Source organism: Scyliorhinus canicula, chromosome 18 (assembly GCF_902713615.1).
Source record: "Scyliorhinus canicula chromosome 18, sScyCan1.1, whole genome shotgun sequence".
NCBI lineage: Eukaryota > Metazoa > Chordata > Chondrichthyes > Carcharhiniformes > Scyliorhinidae > Scyliorhinus > Scyliorhinus canicula.
In genome coordinates this window covers 69915551-69935201 of record NC_052163.1, presented here as the reverse complement: position 1 = coordinate 69935201, position 19651 = coordinate 69915551, and the positions used below count along the sequence as shown (strand labels likewise).

General features: G+C 60.1%; 1 protein-coding gene across 1 annotated transcript in view; it reads right to left on the bottom strand.

The window, feature by feature from the left end:
- myo15b (myosin XVB) overlaps nt 1-19651 on the bottom strand; it is a 709406-nt gene that overhangs the window by 615009 nt on the left and 74746 nt on the right. The window contains exons 8-10 of the mRNA XM_038776546.1: nt 14196-14259; nt 13961-14074; nt 12371-12532 (exon numbers count right to left, since the gene is read on the bottom strand). Coding sequence (XP_038632474.1) covers nt 12371-12532; nt 13961-14074; nt 14196-14259 — 340 coding nt within the window. The remainder of the gene's footprint in view (nt 1-12370; nt 12533-13960; nt 14075-14195; nt 14260-19651) is intronic.

Here is a 19651-nt window from a genome sequence, read left to right as displayed (position 1 = left end):
GCATGTTGATTCTTGCCCAGATTAGTAATGACTTTACAATAGATGAAGCATGATGTGACAGGCACAGCAAGGAAGTGCACCCAAGTCAAGGTATCACACCCATTTATTTGTGTAATACACTCCTTGGGAGGGTAACCAGATATTTGCGTCTTTCTGAAAATGGACACATGTACACTGGGCAAGATGAGATCAGCAGATTACTGTATTTAAGCGGCTGTATTTATTTCACACAGCAGAGTACAAGCTGCAGCCAAAACCCACTTATTCCAATCTGGTCCACTTCACTCGCCACACAAGGAAAATAATTAACTCTTTATTTTATTCCCCCACCCCCACTGTGCACCCAACACCACCCCCACTGTGTCCCCCACCACCCCCACTGTGCCCCCAACACCCCCCTGTGCCCCCAAACCCCCCCCTGTGCCCCCAACACCCCCACTGTGCCCCCAACACCCCCACTGTGTCCCCACACCCCCACTGTGTCCCCACCACCCCCACTGTGTCCCCACCCACCCCCACTGTCTCCCCCAACACCCCACTGTGTCCCCCACACCCCCACTGTGCCCCCAACACCACCCCACTGTGTCCCCCACACCCCCACTGTGTCCCCCACACCCCCACTGTGCCCCCCACACCACCACTGTGCCCCCAACACCCCCACTGTGTCCCACACACCCCCACTGTGTCCCCCAACACCCCCACTGTCTCCCCAACACCCCCACTGTGTCCCCACCACCCCCACTGTGCCCCCAACACCCCCACTGTGTCCCCCAACACCCCCACTGTGTCCCCCAACACCACCCCCACTGTGTCCCCCAACACCCCCACTGTGTCCCCCAACACCCCCACTGTGCCCCCAACACCCCCATTGTGTCCCCCCACCACCCCCCACTGTGCCCCAAACACCACCCCCACTGTGACCCCAACACCCCCACTGTGACCCCAACACCACCCCCACTGTGTCCCCCCACCACCCCCACTGTGTCCCAAACACCACCCCCACTTTGCCCCCAACACCACCCCCACTGTGTCCACAACACCCCCACTGTGTCCCCCCCACCACCCCCACTGTGTCCACAACACCCCCACTGTGACCCCAACACCACCCCCACTGTGTCCCCCCCACCACCCCCACTGTGTCCCAAACACCACCCCCACTTTGCCCCCAACACCACCCCCACTGTGTCCACAACACCCCCACTGTGTCCCCCCCACCACCCCCACTGTGTCCACAACACCCCCACTGTGTCCCCAACACCACCCCCACTGTGTCCACAACACCCCCACTGTGTCCCCCCACCACCCCCACTGTGTCCCCAACACCCCCACTGTGTCCCCCCACCACCCCCATTGTGTCCCCCCACCACCCCCACTGTGTCCCCAACACCCCCACTGTGTCCCCCAACACCCCCACTGTGTCCCTCCCACTGTCCCACCCAACCCCACTTTGTCCCCAACACCCTCACTGTGTCACCCACCACCCCCACTGTGACCCCAACACCACCCCCACTGTGCCCCCAACACCACCCCCACTGTGCGCCCCCAACACCCCCATTGTGTCCCCCCCACCACCCCCACTGTGTCCCCCCACCCACACTGTGCCCACACCACCCCCACTGTGCCCACACCACCCCCACTGAGTCCCCAACACCACCCCCACTGTGTCCTCCCACCCCCACTGTGCCCCCAACACCCCCACTGTGCCCCCAACACCCAAACTGTGTCCCCCCCACTGTGCCCACAACACCCCCCCCTGTGCCCCCACCACCCTCACTGTGCACCCAACACCACCCCCTGTGCCCCCAACACCACCCCCACAGTGTCCCCCCACCACCCCCACTGTGACCCCCACCACCCCCAATGTGCCCTCAACACCCCCCTGTGCCCCCAACACCCCCACTGTGTCCCCCAACCCCACTGTGTCCCCCACCACCCCCACTGTGTCCCCACCACCCCCACTGTGCCCCCAACACCCCCACTGTGTCCCCCAACAACCCCACTGTGTCCCCAACACCCCCACTGTGCCCCCAACACCACCCCCACTGTGCCCCCAACACCCCCACTGTGCCCCCAACACCCCCACTGTGCCCCCAACACCCCCACTGTGCCCCCAACACCACCACTGTGCCCCCAACACCCCCACGGTGTCCCCCAACACCCCCACTGTGCCCCCAACACCCCCATTGTGTCCTCCACCACCCCCACTGTGCCCCCAACACCCCCACTGTGCCCCCAACACCCCCATTGTGTCCCCCAACACCCCCACTGTGCCCCCAACACCCCCACTGTGCCCCCAACACCCCCATTGTGTCCCCCAACACCCCCACTGTGCCCCCAACACCCCCACTGTGTCCCCCAACACCCCCACTGTGCCCCCAACAGCCCCACTGTGTCCCCACACCCCCACTGTGTCCCCACACCCCCACTGTGTCCCCCCCACCCCAACTGTGTCCCCCCACCACCACCACTGTGTCCCCAACACCACCCCCACTGTGTCCCCACCCACCCCCACTGTCTCCCCCAACACTCCCACTGTGTCCCCCACGCCCGCACTGTGCCCCAACACCACCCCCACTGTGTCCCCAACACCCCCACTGTGTCCCCAACACCCCCACTGTGCCCCCAACACCCCCATTGTGTCCCCCACCCCCACTGTGACCCCAACACCACCCCGACTGTGTCCCCCCCACCCCCTCTGTGTCCCCCAACACCCCCACTGTGCCCCCAACACCCCCCTGTGCCCCCAACAGCCCCACTGTGTCCCACAACACTCGCACTGTGCCGCCAACACCCCCACTGTGTCCCCAACACCCCCACTGTGTCCCCCCAACACCCCCACTGTGTCCCCAACACCCCCACTGTGCCCCCAACACCACCCCCAGTGTGCCCCCAACACCCACACTGTATCCCCCCACCACCCCCATTGTGTCCCCCCACCCCCCCACTGTGTCCCCAACACCCCCACTGTGTCACCCCTGCACCCCCACTGTGTCCCCCAACACCCCCACTGTGTCCCCCAACACCCCACTGTGTCCCCAACACCCCCACTGTGTCCCTCCCACTGTCCCACCCAACCCCACTTTGTCCCCAACACCCTCACTGTGTCCCCCCACCACCCCCACTGTGACCCAACACCACCCCCATTGTTCCCCCAACACCACCCCACTGTGACCCCAACCCACCCCACTGTGCCCCCCCCACCACCCCCACTGTGTCCCCCCACCCACACTGTGCCCACACCACCACCACTGTGCCCACACCACCCCCACTGAGTCCCCAACACCACCCTCACTGTGTCCTCCCACCCCCACTGTGCCCCCAACAACCCCCACTGTGCCCCCAACACCCCCACTGTGTCCCCCCCACTGTGCCACACACACCCCCCCTTTGCCCCACCACCCCCACTGTGTCCCACAACACCCCCCTGTGCCCCCAACACCCCCCTGTGCCCCCAACAGCCCCACTGTGTCCCACAACACCCCCACTGTGCCCCCAACACCCCCACTGTGTCCCCAACACCCCACTGTGCACCAACACCCCACTGTGTCCCCCAACACCCCCACTGTGTCCCCAACACCCCACTGTGCCCCCAACACCCCCACTGTGTCCCCCCAACCACCCCCACTGTGGCCCCCAACACCACCCCACTGTGTCCCCCCAACACCCCCACTGTGCCCCCAACACCCCCACTGTGCCCCCAACACCCCCACTGTGCCCCCAACAGCCCCACTGTGTCCCCACAACACCCCCACTGTGTCCCCAACATCCCCACTGTGCACCCAACACCACCCCCACTGTGTCCCCCCAACACCCCCACTGTGCCCCCAACACCCCCACTGTGCCCCCAACACCACCCCCACTGTGCCCCCAACACCCCCACTGTGTCCCCCCCACCACCCCCACTGTGCCCCCAACACCACCCCCACTGTGTCCCCCCAACACCCCCACTGTGTCCTCCCACCCCCACTGTGCCCCCAACACCCCCACTGTGCCCCCAACACCCCCACTGTGTCCCCCCCACTGTGCCCACAACACCCCCCCTGTGCCCCCACCACCCTCACTGTGCACCCAACACCACCCCCACTGTGACCCCCACCACCCCCACTGTGCCCCCAACACCCCCCCTGTGCCCCCACCACCCTCACTGTGCCCCCAACACCCCCCTGTGCCCCCACCACCCTCACTGTGCACCCAAAATCACCCCCACTGTGTCCCCCCCACCACCCCCACTGTGCCCCCAACACCCCCCTGTGCCCCCACCACCCTCACTGTGCACCCAAAACCAACCCCACTGTGTCCCCCCACCACCCCCACTGTGCCCCCAACACCCCCCCTGTGCCCCCACCACCCTCACTGTGCACCCAACACCACCCCCACTGTGACCCCCACCACCCCCAATGTGCCCTCAACACCCCCCTGTGCCCCCAATACCCCCACTGTGTCCCCCCCACCACCACCACTGTGCCCCCAACACCCCCACTGTGTCCCCCACCCCCACTGTGTCCCCCCCACCACCACCACTGTGCCCCCAACACCCCCACTGTGTCCCCCCACCCCCACTGTGTCCCCACCACCCCCACTGTCTCCCCCAACACCCCCACTGTGTCCCCACCACCACCCCCACTGTCTCCCCCAACACCCCCACTGTCTCCCCCAACACCCCCACTGTGTCCCCCACACCACCCCCACTGTGTCCCCCAAACACCCCCACTGTGCCCCCAACACCCCCACTGTGCCCCCAACACCCACACTGTGTCCCCCCACCACCCCCACTGTGTCCCAAACACCACCCCACTGTGACCCCAACACCCCCACTGTGACCCCAACACCACCCCCACTGTGTCCCCCCACCACCCCCACTGTGTCCCAAACACCACCCCCACTTTGCCCCCAACACCACCCCCACTGTGTCCACAACACCCCCACTGTGTCCCCCCCACCACCCCCACTGTGTCCACAACACCCCCACTGTGTCCCCAACACCACCCCACTGTGTCCCCCCACCACCCCCACTGTGTCCCCCCACCACCCCCATTGTGTCCCCCCACCACCCCCACTGTGTCCCCAACACCCCCACTGTGTCCCCCAAACACCCCCACTGTGTCCCTCCCACTGTCCCACCCACCCCACTGTGTCCCAACACCCTCACTGTGTCCCCCCACCACCCCCACTGTGACCCCAACACCACCCCCACTGTGCCCCCAACACCACCCCACTGTGCACCCCCAACACCCCATTGTGTCCCCCCCACCACCCCCACTGTGTCCCCCCCCACCCACACTGTGCCCACACCACCCCACTGTGCCCACACCACCCCCCCTGAGTCCCCAACACCACCCCCACTGTGTCCTCCCACCCCCACTGTGCCCCCAACACCCCCACTGTGCCCCCAACACCCAAACTGTGTCCCCCCCCACTGTGCCCACAACACCCCCCCTGTGCCCCCACCACCCTCACTGTGCACCCAACACCACCCCTGTGCCCCCAACACCACCCCCACAGTGTCCCCCCACCACCCCCACTGTGACCCCCACCACCCCCAATGTGCCCTCAACACCCCCCTGTTCCCCCAACACCCCCACTGTGTTCCCCCAACCCCACTGTGTCCCCCACCACCCCCACTGTGTCCCAACCACCCCCACTGTGCCCCCAACACCCCCACTGTGTCCCCCAACAACCCCACTGTGTCCCCAACACCCCCACTGTGCCCCCAACACCACCCCACTGTGCCCCCAACACCCCCACTGTGCCCCCAACACCCCCACTGTGCCCCAACACCCCCACTGTGCCCCCAACACCCCCACGGTGTCCCCCAACACCCCCACGGTGTCCCCCAACACCCCCACTGTGCCCCCAACACCCCCATTGTGTCCTCCACCACCCCCACTGTGCCCCCAACACCCCCACTGTGCCCCCAACACACCCATTGTGTCCCCCAACACCCCCACTGTGCCCCCAACACCCCCACTGTGCCCCCAACACCCCCACTGTGTCCCCCAACACCCCCACTGTGCCCCCAACACCCCCACTGTGTCCCCCAACACCCCCACTGTGCCCCCAACACCCCCACTGTGTCCCCACACCCCCACTGTGTCCCCACACCCCCACTGTGTCCCCCCACCCCAACTGTGTCCCCCCACCACCACCACTGTGTCCCCAACACCACCCCCACTGCGTCCCCACCCACCCCCACTGTCTCCCCCAACACTCCCACTGTGTCCCCCACGCCCCCACTGTGCCCCCAACACCACCCCCACTGTGTCCCCAACACCCCCACTGTGTCCCCAACACCCCCACTGTGCCCCCAACACCCCCATTGTGTCCCCCACCCCCACTGTGACCCCAACACCACCCCTACTGTGTCCCCCCCACCCCCTCTGTGTCCCCCAACACCCCCACTGTGCCCCCAACACCCCCCTGTGCCCGCAACAGCCCCACTGTGTCCCACAACACTCCCACTGTGCCCCCAACACCCCCACTGTGTCCCCAACACCCCCACTGTGTCCCCCCAACACCCCCACTGTGTCCCCCACCACCCCCATTGTGTCCCCCCACCACCCCCACTGTGTCCCCCAACACCCCCACTGTGTCACCCCTGCACCCCCACTGTGTCCCCCAACACCCCCACTGTGTCCCCCAACACCCCCACTGTGTCCCTCCCACTGTCCCACCCCAACCCCACTTTGTCCCCAACACCCTCACTGTGTCCCCCCAGCACCCCCACTATGACCCCAACACCACCCCCATTGTTCCCCCAACACCACCCCCACTGTGACCCCAACACCACCCCCACTGTGCCCCCCACCACCCCCACTGTGTCCCCCCCACCCACACTGTGCCCACACCACCCCCACTGTGCCCACACCACCCCCACTGAGTCCCCAACACCACCCCCACTGTGTCCCCCCACCCCCACTGTGCCCCCAACACCCCCACTGTGCCCCCAACACCCCCACTGTGCCCCACACCCCACTGTGCCCACACCACCCCCCCTGTGCCCCCAACCACCCCCACTGTGTCCCCCAACACCCCCCCCTGTGCCCCCAACACCCCCACTGTGTCCCCCAACAGCCCCCTGTGTCCCCCACAACACCCCACTGTGCCCCCAACACCCCCACTGTGTCCCCAACACCCCACTGTGTCACCCAACACCCCCACTGTGTCCCCACAACACCCCACTGTGTCCCCAACACCCCCACTGTGCCCCCCACACCCCCACTGTGTCCCCCAACCACCCCCACTGTGCCCCCAACACCACCCCCACTGTGCCCCCCAACACCCCCACTGTGCCCCCAACACCACCCCACTGTGTCCCCCAACACCCCCACTGTGCCCCCAACACCCCCACTGTGCCCCCAACACCACCCCACTGTGCCCCAAACACCCCCACTGTGTCCCCCACCCCCACTGTGCCCCAACACCCCCACTGTGCACCCAACACCACCCCCACTGTGTCCTCCCACCCCCACTGTGCCCCCAACACCCCCACTGTGCCCCCAAACCCCCACTGGTCCCCCCCACTGTGCCCACAACACCCCCCTGTGCCCCCACCACCCTCACTGTGCACCCAACACCCCCACTGTGACCCCCACCACCCCCACTGTGCCCCAACACCCCCCTGTGCCCCCACCACCCCCACTGTGCCCCAACACCCCCCTGTGCCCCCACCACCCTCACTGTGCACCCAACACCACCCCCACTGTGTCCCCCCACCACCCCCACTGTGCCCCCAACACCCCCCTGTGCCCCCACCACCTCACTGTGCACCCAACACCCCCACTGTGTCCCCCCACCACCCCCACTGTGCCCCAACCCCCCCTGTGCCCCCACCACCCTCACTGTGCACCCAACACCACCCCCCTGTGCCCCAATACCCCCACTGTGTCCCCCCACCACCCCACTGTGCCCCAACACCCCCACTGTGTCCCCCCCCCCCACTGTGTCCCCCCACCACCACCACTGTGCCCCCAACACCCCCACTGTGCCCCCCACCCCCACTGTGTCCCCACCCCCCACTGTCTCCCCCACCCCCCACTGTGTCCCCACCACCCCCACTGTCTCCCCCAACACCCCCACTGTCCCCCAACACCCCCACTGTGTCCCCCACACACCCCACTGTGTCCCCCAACACCCCCACTGTGCCCCCAACACCCCCACTGTGCCCCCAACACCCACACTGTGTCCCCCCACCACCCCCACTGTGTCCCAAACACCACCCCCACTGTGTCCCACAACCCCCACTGTGACCCCAACACCACCCCCACTGTGTCCCCCCACCACCCCCACTGTGTCCCAAACACCACCCCCACTTTGCCCCCAACACCACCCCCACTGTGTCCACAACATCCCCACTGTGTCCCCCCCACCACCCCCACTGTGTCCAACACCCCCACTGTGACCCCAACACCACCCCCACTGTGCCCCAACCACCCCCACTGTGTCCCCCACACCCCCACTGTGCCCCCAACACCCCCACTGTGTCCCCAACCCACCCCCACTGTGTCCCCCACCACCCCCACTGTGTCCCCCAACCCCCCACTGTGCCCCCAACAACCCCCACTGTGTCCCCCAACACCCCCACTGTGTCCCCAACACCCCCACTGTGTCCCCAACACCCCCACTGTGTCCCCAACACCCCCACTGTGTCCCACCCACACCCCCACTGTCCCCCAACACCCCCACTGTGTCCCCCAACCCCCCCACTGTGCCCCCCACACCCCCACTGTGTCCCCCACCACCCCCACTGTGCCCCCAACACCCCCACTGTGTCCCCACCACCCCCACTGTGCCCCCAACACCCCCACTGTGTCCCCCAACACCCCCACTGTGCCCCCCACCACCCCACTGTGCCCCCACACCACCCCCACTGTGCCCCCAACACCACCCCCACTGTGCCCCCACACCACCCCCACTGTGCCCCCAACCCCTGTGCCCCCAAACCCCCCACTGTGCCCCCAACACCCCACTGTGTCCCCCCACCACCCCCACTGTGCCCCCACACCCCCACTGTGTCCCCAACACCCCCACTGTGCCCCCACACCCCCACTGTGTCCCCAACATGTCCCCCCCACCCCCACTGTGTCCCCAACACCCCCACTGTTCCCCCAACACCACCCCCACTGTGTCCCCCAACACCCCCACTGTGCCCCAACACCCCCACTGTGTCCCCCAACACCCCCCCCACTGTGTCCCCAACACCCCACTGTGCCCCCACACCCCACTGTGTCCCCCAACACCCCTACTGTGTCCCCCAACACCCCCACTGTGCCCCCACCACCCCCACTGTGCCCCCAACACCCCCACTGTGCCCCCACACCACCCCACTGTGCCCCCAACACCCCACTGTGCCCCCAACACCACCCCCACTGTGCCCCCAACACCCCCACTGTGCCCCCACCACCACCCCCACTGTGTCCCCCAACACCCCCATTGTGTCCTCCACCACCCCCACTGTGCACCCAACACCACCCCCACTGTGTCCCCCCAACACCCCCACTGTGCCCCCAACACCTCCCTGTGCCCCCAAACCCCCCCCCCTGTGCCCCCAACACACCCACTGTGCCCCCAACACCACCCCCACTGTGTCCCCACCACCCCCACTGTCTCCCCAACACTCCCACTGTGTCCCCCACGCCCCCACTGTGTCCCCCCACCACCCCCATTGTGTCCCCCACCACCCCCACTGTGTCCCCCAACACCCCCACTGTGCCCCCCACCCCCACTGTGACCCCAACACCCCCTCTGTGTCCCCTCACCACCACTGTGCCCCCAACACCACCCCCACTGTGACCCCAACACCCCCATTGTGTCCCCCCACCCCCACTGTGTCCCCCCCACCCCACTGTGTCCCCAACACCCCCACTGTGTCCCCCACAACCCCCACTGTGGCCCAACACAACCCCCACTGTGACCCCACCACCCCCACTGTGTCCCCCCCACCCCCACTGTGTCCCCCACCCCCACTGTGTCCCCAACACCACCCCCACTGTGTCCCCAACACCACCCCCACTGTGTCCCCAACACCACCCCCACTGTGTCCCCAACACCACCCCCACTGTGTCCCCAACACCCGCTCTGTGTCCCCCAACACCCCCACTGTGTCCCCAACACCACCCCTACTGTGTCCCCAACACCCGCTCTGTGTCCCCCAACACCCCCACTGTGCCCCCCACACCCCCACTGTGCCCCCCACCCCCACTGTGACCCCAACACCACCCCTACTGTGTCTCCCCCACCTCCACTGTGTCCCCCCACCACCACTGTGCCCCCAACGCCACCCCCACTGTGACCCCAACACCCCCACTGTGTCCCCCCCACCCCCACTGTGTCCCCCCCCCACCCCCACTGTCCCCCTCACCCCCACTGTGTCCCCAACACCCCACTGTGTCCCCCCCACCCCCATTGTGTCCCCCCCACCCCCACTGTCCCCCTCACCCCCACTGTGTCCCCAACACCCCCACTGTGTCCCCCCCACCCCCATTGTGTCCCCCCCACCATCCCCTCTGTCCCCCCACCACCCCCACTGTCCCTCCCACCACCCCCACTGTGCCCCCAACACCCCCCTGTGCCCCCAAACCCCCCCCTGTGCCCCCAACACCCCCACTGTGCCCCCAACACCACCCCACTGTGTCCCCACACCCCCACTGTGTTCCCCCACCACCCCCACTGTGTCCCCAACACCACCCCCACTGTGTCCCCAACACCACCCCCACTGTGTCCCTACCCACCCCCACTGTGTCCCCACCACCCCACTGTCTCCCCCAACACTCCCACTGCGTCCCCCACACCCCCACTGGGTCCCAAACACCACCCCCACTGTGTTCCCCCACCCCCACTGTGTCCCCCACACCCCCACTGTGTCCCAAACACCACCCCCCTGTGTCCCCCACGCCCCCACTGTGCCCCCAACACCACCCCCACTGTGTCCCCAACACCCCCACTGTGTCCCCAACACCCCCACTGTGCCCCCCACCCCCACTGTGACCCCAACACCACCCCTACTGTGTACCCCCCACCCCCTCTGTGAACCCAACACCACCCCCACTGTGACCCCAACATCCCCATTGTGTCCCCCCACCCCCACTGTGTCCCCCCCATCCCCACTGTCCCACCCAACCCCACTGTGTCCCCAACACCCCCACTGTGTCCCCCCCACAACCCCCACTGTGGCCCAACACCACCCCCACTGTGACCCCACCACCCCCACTGTGTCCCCAACACCCCCACTGTGTCCCCAACACCCCCACTGTGTCCCCCCCACCACCACTGTGTCCCCCCCACCCCCACTGGGTCCCACCACCACCCCCACTGTGCCCCCCCCACCCCCACTGTGCCCCCAACACCACCCCCACTGTGTCTCCCCACCACCCCCACTGTCCCCAACACCCCCACTATGTCCCCCCCCACCCCCACTATGTCCCTCCCACCCCCACTGTGTCCCCAACACCACCCCCACTATGTCCCCCCCCACCCCCACTGTGTCCCCCCCACCACCCCCACTGTGCCCCCAACACCACCCCCACTGTGCCCCCAACACCACCCCCACTGTGCCCCCCACCACCCCCACTGTGCCCCCCACCACCCCCACTGTGTCCCCAACACCACCCCCACTGTGTCCCCCCACCCCCACTGTGTCCCCCCACCCCCACTGTGTCCCCAACACCACCCCCACTGTGTCCCCCCACCCCCACTGTGTCCCCCCACCCCCACTGTGTCCCCAACACCCCCACTATGCCCCCAACACCACCCCCACTGTGTCCCCCCATCCCCACTGTGTCCCCCCCACCACCCCCATTCTCCACCTGCGGGATGCTCCATTTTGCCTTTTTCCCGATGGCGTGGGGCTGCCCCACAATGGGAAACCCCATTGACCACTTGCTGTAACGGAGCATCTCGCCGGCGGGGTGAAACAGAAATGTGGCGGGACAAGAATCCAGCCCGTTGTTTTTCAAATGAGACATTGAACCAAGGCATGCCTGAACATAAAGTTCCCACAGTACTACTCGAGGAAGTCAGGGTAATTCTCCCCTGCCTCCTAGCCATCACAGAAATGGATTATCCAGTTATTATCACGTTGCTATTTATGGGGGATTGCTGGACACAAATTGGCTCCCACATTTTGAACATGTCAAAAGTATTTAATTGGCTGTAAAATATTTTGTGGAATCCTGAGGTTGTGTAAGGTGCTATATAAATGCAAGTCTTTTTAATGTATCATATATTACACAATATATTACATATTTCTAACAGATCCTCTTGTTAGAAATCTAGAAATATCACATGGGTATTTACAAGGAAATACAAGTTAGATATTGGTGCAGTTGTAATGCGATTGCACACTAAGATGGGAGTTTAAATGTGTTTGACCTACCTCATAGGATGTGAAGCAGACATTGCCAAGCTGCAAAACGGAGGACAAGATGGACCACACTGTTATCAATTGGTCCTCCACCAGCCCGATTCTTCCCAGAGAACCCAACAAACACAGAAAGTCTTCATGCTCATGTTTGCCAGTGATCTCACATGCTCCGCCCTGCCCAAGAAGCAGAGATAAAGTTCAGGATTGGTGCATTGTCAGAAGAATGGTGTAATCTAGCTGTCTTAGAACACCTGTTTTATGCCTCAAGTAATTATTATCATCCAAAGACCCAAAAATCTAAAAAAAATGTTCAACAGGTCAGGGCAGCACAGTGGCACAATGGTTCGCATTGCTGCCTCACAGCGCCAGGGACCCGGGGACCCGGGTTCAATTCCAGCCTTGGGTGACTGTGTGGAATTTGCTCTTTCTCCCAGTGTCTGCATTGATTTCCTCCGGGTGCTTCGCTTTCCTCCCACAAATACGTGTAGGTTAGGTGGATTGGCCATTCCTCGTTGCCCCTTAGTGTCCAGGGATGCGCAGGTTGGTGGATTGGCCATGCCTAGTTGCCCCTTAGTGTCCAGGAATGTGCAGGTTAGGTGGATTGGCCATGGCTAGTTGCCCCTTAGTGTCCAGGGATGTGCAGGTTAGGTGGATTGGCCATGCTTAGTTGCCCCTTAGTGTCCAGGGATGTGCAGGTTAGGTGGATTGGCCATGGCTAGTTGCCCCTTAGTGTCCAGGAATGCGCAGGTTGGTGGATTGGCCATGCCTAGTTGCCCCTTAGTGTCCAGGGATGTGCAAGTTAGGTGGATTGGCCATGGCTAGTTGCCACTTAGTGTCCAGGGATGTACAGGTTAAGTGGGGTTATGGGGATGGTGGTGGGGAGTGGATGGACGAGTGGGCAGCAAGGTCGCATGGTGGCTAGCATAAAAGCTTCACAGCTCCAGGGTCCCAGGTTCGATTCCTGGCTGGGTCACTGTCTGTGTGGAGTCTGCACGTCCTCCCCGTGTGTGCGTGGGTTTCCTCCGGGTGCTCCGGTTTCCTCCCATAGTCCAAAGATGTGCGGGTTAGGTGGATTGGCCATGCTAAATTGCCCGTAGTTTCCTAAAAAGTAAAGGGGGGGTTGTTGGGTTTAGGGTGGATACGTGGGTTTGAGTAGGGTGATCATTGCTCGGCACAACATCGAGGGCTGAAGGGCCTGTTCTGTGCTGTACTGTTCTCTCTCTCTGGGCCTCGACAGGGGGCTCTTTCAGAGGGTCGGTGCAGACTCGATGGGCTGAATGGCCTCTTCTGTGCTGTTGGAATTCTATGCTTTGTTCTGGGTCCATCCAGTCTGTCCCACACCAGTGTGATACCTTGTGCATATGCTCCCCACCTGACACATCTTCTGGCAGGGATAAAGTTTACAGAGAGTGGGGGACTGACCAAGAAATGGTTTTAGTCAAGTCTAAAGATAACAAAGACATGGATGAGCTTTTGAGCAGAAGATATATAAGCCTTTGTTGTCCATGTCCTAACTTGCACCCATTATCCCTGTGCTCACTGACCTTGCATGATCGATCTTTGCAGTATACTAATAGTTGAGAGCAGAGGGGACAATCCCACCTGGTTGATATAGAAGTATGTCTCTGGCTCCTGTAGGTTCAGCTCCTGTTTCTGCTCCTCATCCAGGCCAGCCAGCAACTCGTAAAACACATGGTAATTACGCTCATTACGTGCCTTAAACATCAAAGAACCAACAGTAACTAACTCACAGAAATCCATCAATTAATACAACATAATTCAACTCAAATTCACACAAACACAATGTCACTTGGGGAATACCCATGAATACACTTACCTGAAAAACAAGCCTGGACTTCTCCAGTAGATAGTGGGAGATGGAGGTCCCAACCACCCGGCCCCTGAGACATTGAAAGCAACAGGTCAGTTTCCAACCAGTCATGGACACTCGTATTAGAGACCTCTGATGAGCCATCAATTGCACGAGAGACGAGTTGCTATACAAAAGTTAGGCTTTAATAAGCTAGAACTTAGCCCGGCGGTCGACGACAATAAAATGGACGACCGCCAGGCGTTCTGACTATTTATACCTCGGTATGGAGGCGTGGTTAACTCAGCCAGTCGACCAATCGGAGAGCCGTCACTTGACTGGTCTCGACCAATCGGTCGAGAGGCATATGACCGACCAGGGCCAATGGTCAGCCGGTGTTCTGCACCAATGGCAGACAGCTATGCACATCATACCACCACAACCTCTTCTCAATATTTTTCAGAACAAATAATTGCACTGCAGACTGTCCCCATCAAACACATCCAGAGCTGATACAGCAGAGGGTTAGATATAGAGTAAAGCTCACTATACACTTTACACATCAAAAACTCCCAGGACAGGTGCAGGAAGGGGCTAGGTACAGGGTAAAACTTCCTCTACACTGTCCCCATCAAACACTCCTAAGACAGGAACAGAACGGGGTTAGATACAGAGTAAAATTCCCCCTATCCCCATCAAACACTCCCAGTGCAGGTAAAGCATGGGGTTAAATACAGAGTAAAATCCCTCGACACTGTCACTGTTAAACACTAATATGCCACCCTGGGCAAGTGTGCGGTCGGTTCTAGCCCTATGTGCCCCAGAGTCACAATACAAGAGGACTGACCAATAATTCTTAATAAAATATGCCAAATCCTTGGCCCTTGGCTTACCAATAATTACAGTCACCAGGGGCGAAATTCTCCGACCCCCAGCAGGGTCGGAGAATCGCCTGGGGCCGCCAAAAATCCCGCCCCCGCCTTGGCAGAGATTCTCCGCCACCCGGAAAGTGGCGGGGGCGGGAATCACGCCACTCCGATCGGCGAGGCCCAGCCGAAGTCCCGCCGCTGGGAGGCCTCTCCCGCCGCCGAGGTTTGAACCACCTCTGGTGGCTGTGGGATCGGCGGCGCGACTGGGCCCCCGGGGTCCTGGGGGGGGGGGGGGGGGCCGCGGGGCAATCGGACCACGGGGGGTGCCCCCACGGTGGCCAGGCCCACGATCGGGGCCCCCCCGATCGGGGCCCCCCGGTCAGGGTACGGGCCAGTGCCCTGGGGGCACTCTTTCTCCTCCGCTACCGCCACGGCCTCCACCATGGTGGAAGCGGAAGAGAAACACACAGCGCGCATGCCGATGATGAGTTCTTCAGTGCACTCTCTTCACAGTATGCGTCTGGTTTAAAGTCTCTGAAAGTAAGTAAGCATGTAATGATCTTCTTTGCAGCTCGGCAGTATATCTTTCTCACAGCCTTTCCAGGAGTGGCCTGTGGCTCCACAACAGCCTGTTCTGAGAGAGTGTTATCAGATTCTGGTCCCTGCTTGGACATTAGCTTATTTTCTTCACAGAGAGTTATCATTTTCTGGTTTTCGGCTTCACATCAACATTTTTTGGATCGAGAGAGAGCTCTTACACTGGATTTCTGGAGAGAATTCATAAGATCGTTGAGAGAGGGTATTTGAACTCCTCCATTCAGGCTTCAGAACCTGGCGACAGGGCGCAGGTCTCTGGCACAGAGTCTGTCCCTGTTGCTCAGAAGGGAAGGGAGAAGAGGAACAGAGCACTTGTCATTGGGGACTCCATAGTTAGAGGAACAGACAGGAGGTTCTGTGGGAACGAAAGAGACTCACGGTTGGTGTGTTGCCTCCCAGGTGCCGGGTTCGTGATGTCTCTGATCGTGTTTTTGGGATCCTTAAGGGGGAGGGGGAGCAGCCCCAAGTCGTGGTCCACATAGGTACCAACGACATAGGTAGGAAGAGAGATGGGGATTTGAGACAGAAATTCAGGGAGCTAGGGTGGAAGCTGAGAGCTAGAACAAACAGAGTTGTTATCTCTGGGTTGTTACCCGTGCCACGTGCTAGCGAAGTGAGAAATAAGGAGAGAGAGGAGTTGAACACGTGGCTACAGGGATGGTGCAGGAGGGAGGGTTTTGGTTTCCTGGATAATTGGGGCTCATTCTGGGGTAGGTGGGACCTCTACAAACAGGATGGTCTTCACCTGAACCAGAGGGGTACCAATATCCTGGGGGGGAGATTTGCTAGTGCTCTTCGGGGGGGTTTAAAGTAATTCAGCAGGGGGATGGGAACCTAAATTGTAGTCCCAGTGTACAGGATGCTGAGAGTAGTGAGGTCAGGGATAGGGTTAAAAGTTCGAAAGAGGGCACCGGCAAGCAGGACGCTGGTTTGAAGTGTGTCTACTTCAACGCCAGGAGCATCCGGAATAAGGTGGGTGAGCTTGCAGCATGGGTTGGTACCTGGGATCTCGATGTTGTGGCGATTTCGGAGACATGGGTAGAGCAGGGACAGGAATGGTTGTTGCAGGTTCCAGGATTTAGATGTTTCTGTAAGAACAGAGAAGATGGTAAAAGAGGGGGGGGGTGTGGCATTGTTAATCAAGGAAAGTATTACGGCGGTAGAAAGGACGCTTGAGGACTTGTCTACTGAGGCACTATGGGCCGAGGTTAGGAACAGTAGAGGAGAGGTCACCCTGTTGGGAGTTGTCTATAGACCTCCGAATAGTTCCAGAGATGTAGAGGAAAGGATTGCAAAGATGATTCTTGACAGGAGAGAGAGTAACAGGGTAGTTGTTATGGGGGACTTTAACTTTCCAAATATTGACTGGAAATACTATAGTTCGAGTACTATAGATGGGTCAGTTTTTGTGCAGTGTGTGCAGGAGGGTTTTCTGACACAGTATGTAGACAGGCCAACAAGGGGCGAGGCCACATTGGATTTGGTACTGGGTAATGAACCCGGCCAGGTGTTAGATTTAGATGTAGGTGAGCACTTTGGTGATAGTGATCACAACTCGGTTATGTTTACTTTAGGGGACCTCACGGTAGCATGGTGGTTAGCATCAATGCTTCACAGCTCCAGGGTCCCAGGTTCGATTCCCGGCTGGGTCACTGTCTGTGTGGAGTCTGCACGTCCTCCCCGTGTGTGCGTGGGTTTCCTCCGGGTGCTCCGGTTTCCTCCCACAGTCCAAAGATGTGCGGGTTAGGTAGATTGGCCATGCTAAATTGCCCGTAGTGTAAGGTTAATGGGGGGATTGTTGGGTTACGGGTATACGGGTTACGTGGGTTTAAGTAGGGTGATCATTGCTCGGCACAACATCGAGGGCCGAAGGGCCTGTTCTGTGCTGTACTGTTCTAATTCTAATCTAATCAATGGGCAGGGATAGGTATATACCGCAAGGCAAGAATTATAGCTGGGGGTAAGGCAATTATGATGCTATTCGGCAAGATTTAGGATGTATAGGATGGGGAAGGAAACTGCAGGGGATGGGTACAATCGAAATGTGGAGATTTTTCAAGGAACAGCTACTGCGTGTCCTTGATAAGTATGTACCTGTCAGGCAGGGAGGAAGTTGTCGAGCAAGGGAACCGTGGTTTACTAAGGAAGTTGAAGCACTTGTCAAGAGGAAGAAGAAGGCTTATGTTAGGATGAGACAGGAAGGCTCAGTTAGGGCACTTGAGAGTTACAAGTTAGCCAGGAAGGACCTAAAGGGAGAGTTAAGAAGAGCGAGGAGAGGACACGAAAAGTCGTTGGCGGATAGGATCAAGGAAAACCCTAAGGCTTTCTATAGGTATATCAGGAACAAAAGAATGACTAGTGTAAGATTTGGGCCAATCAAGGATAGTAGTGGAAAGTTGTGTGTGGAATCAGAGGAGATAGGGGAAGCATTAAATGGATATTTTTCGTCAGTGTTTACACTGGAGAAAGACAATGTTGTCGAGGAGAACACTCAGGTTCAGTCGACCAGGCTAGATGGAATTGAAGTTCAAAAGGAGGTGGTGTTAGCAATTTTAGAAAATGTCAAAAATAGATAAGTCCCCTGGGCCAGATGGGATTTATCCTAGGATTCTCTGGGAAGCCAGGGAGGAGATTGCAGAGCCTTTGTCCTTGATCTTTATGTCGTCTTTGTCGACAGGAATAGTGCCGGAAGACTGGAGGATAGCAAATGTTGTCCCCTTGTTCAAGAAGGGGAGTAGAGACAACCCTGGTAATTATAGACCTGTGAGCCTTACTTCGGTTGTGGGTAAAATGTTGGAAAATGTTATAAGAGATAGGGTTTATGATCATCTTGAAAAGAACAAGTTGATTAGCGATAGTCAACACGGTTTTGTGAAGGGTAGGTCATGCCTCACAAACCTTATTGAGTTTTTTGAGAAGGTGACTGAACAGGTGGATCAGGGTAAAGCTGTTGATGTGGTGTATGTGGATTTCAGTAAGGCGTTTGATAAGGTTCCCCACGGTAGGCTATTGCAGAAAATAAGGAAGTATGGAATTGAAGGTGATTTAGCGGTTTGGATCAGTAATTGGCTAGCTGAAAGAAGACAGAGGGTGGTGGTTGATGGCAAATGTTCATCCTGGAGTTCAGTTACTAGTGGTGTACCGCAAGGATCTGTTTTGGGGCCACTGCTGTTTGTCATTTTTATAAATGACCTGGAAGAGGGTTTAGAAGGATGGGTTAGTAAATTTGCAGATGACACGAAGGTCGGTGGAGTTGTGGATAGTGCTGAAGGATGTTATAGGATACAGAGGGACATAGATAAGCTGCAGAGCTGGGCTGAGAGGTGGCAGATGGAGTTTAATGTGGAAAAGTGTGAGGTGGTTCACTTTGGAAGGAGTAACAGGAATGCAGAGTACTGGGCTAATGGCAAGATTCTTGGTAGTGTAGATGAACAGAGAGATCTCGGCATCCAGGTACATAAATCCCTGAAAGTTGCCACCCAGGTTAATAGGGCTGTTAAGAAGGCATATGGTGTGCTCGCCTTTATAAGCAGGGGGATTGAGTTTCGGAACCACAAGGTCATGCTGCAGCTGTACATAACTCTGGTGCGGCCGCACCTGGAGTACTGCGTGTAGTTCTGGTCACCACATTATAGGAAGAATGTGGAAGCTTTGGAACGGGTTCAGAGGAGATTTACTAGGATGTTGCCTGGTATGGAGGGAAGGTCTTACGAGGAAAGGCTCAGGGAATTGAGGTTGTTTTCGTTAGAGAGGAGAAGGCTGAGAGGTGACTTAATAGAGACCTATAAGATAGTCAGAGGGTTAGATAGGGTGGACAGTGAGAGTCTTTTTCCTCGGATGGTGATGACCAACACGAGGGGACATAGCTTTAAATTGAGGGTTGATAGATATAGGACAGATGTCAGAGGCAGTTTCTTTACTCAGAGAGTAGTAGGGGTGTGGAACGCCCTGCCTGCAACAGTAGTAGACTCGCCAACTTTAAGGGCATTTAAGTGGTCACTGGATAGACATATGGAT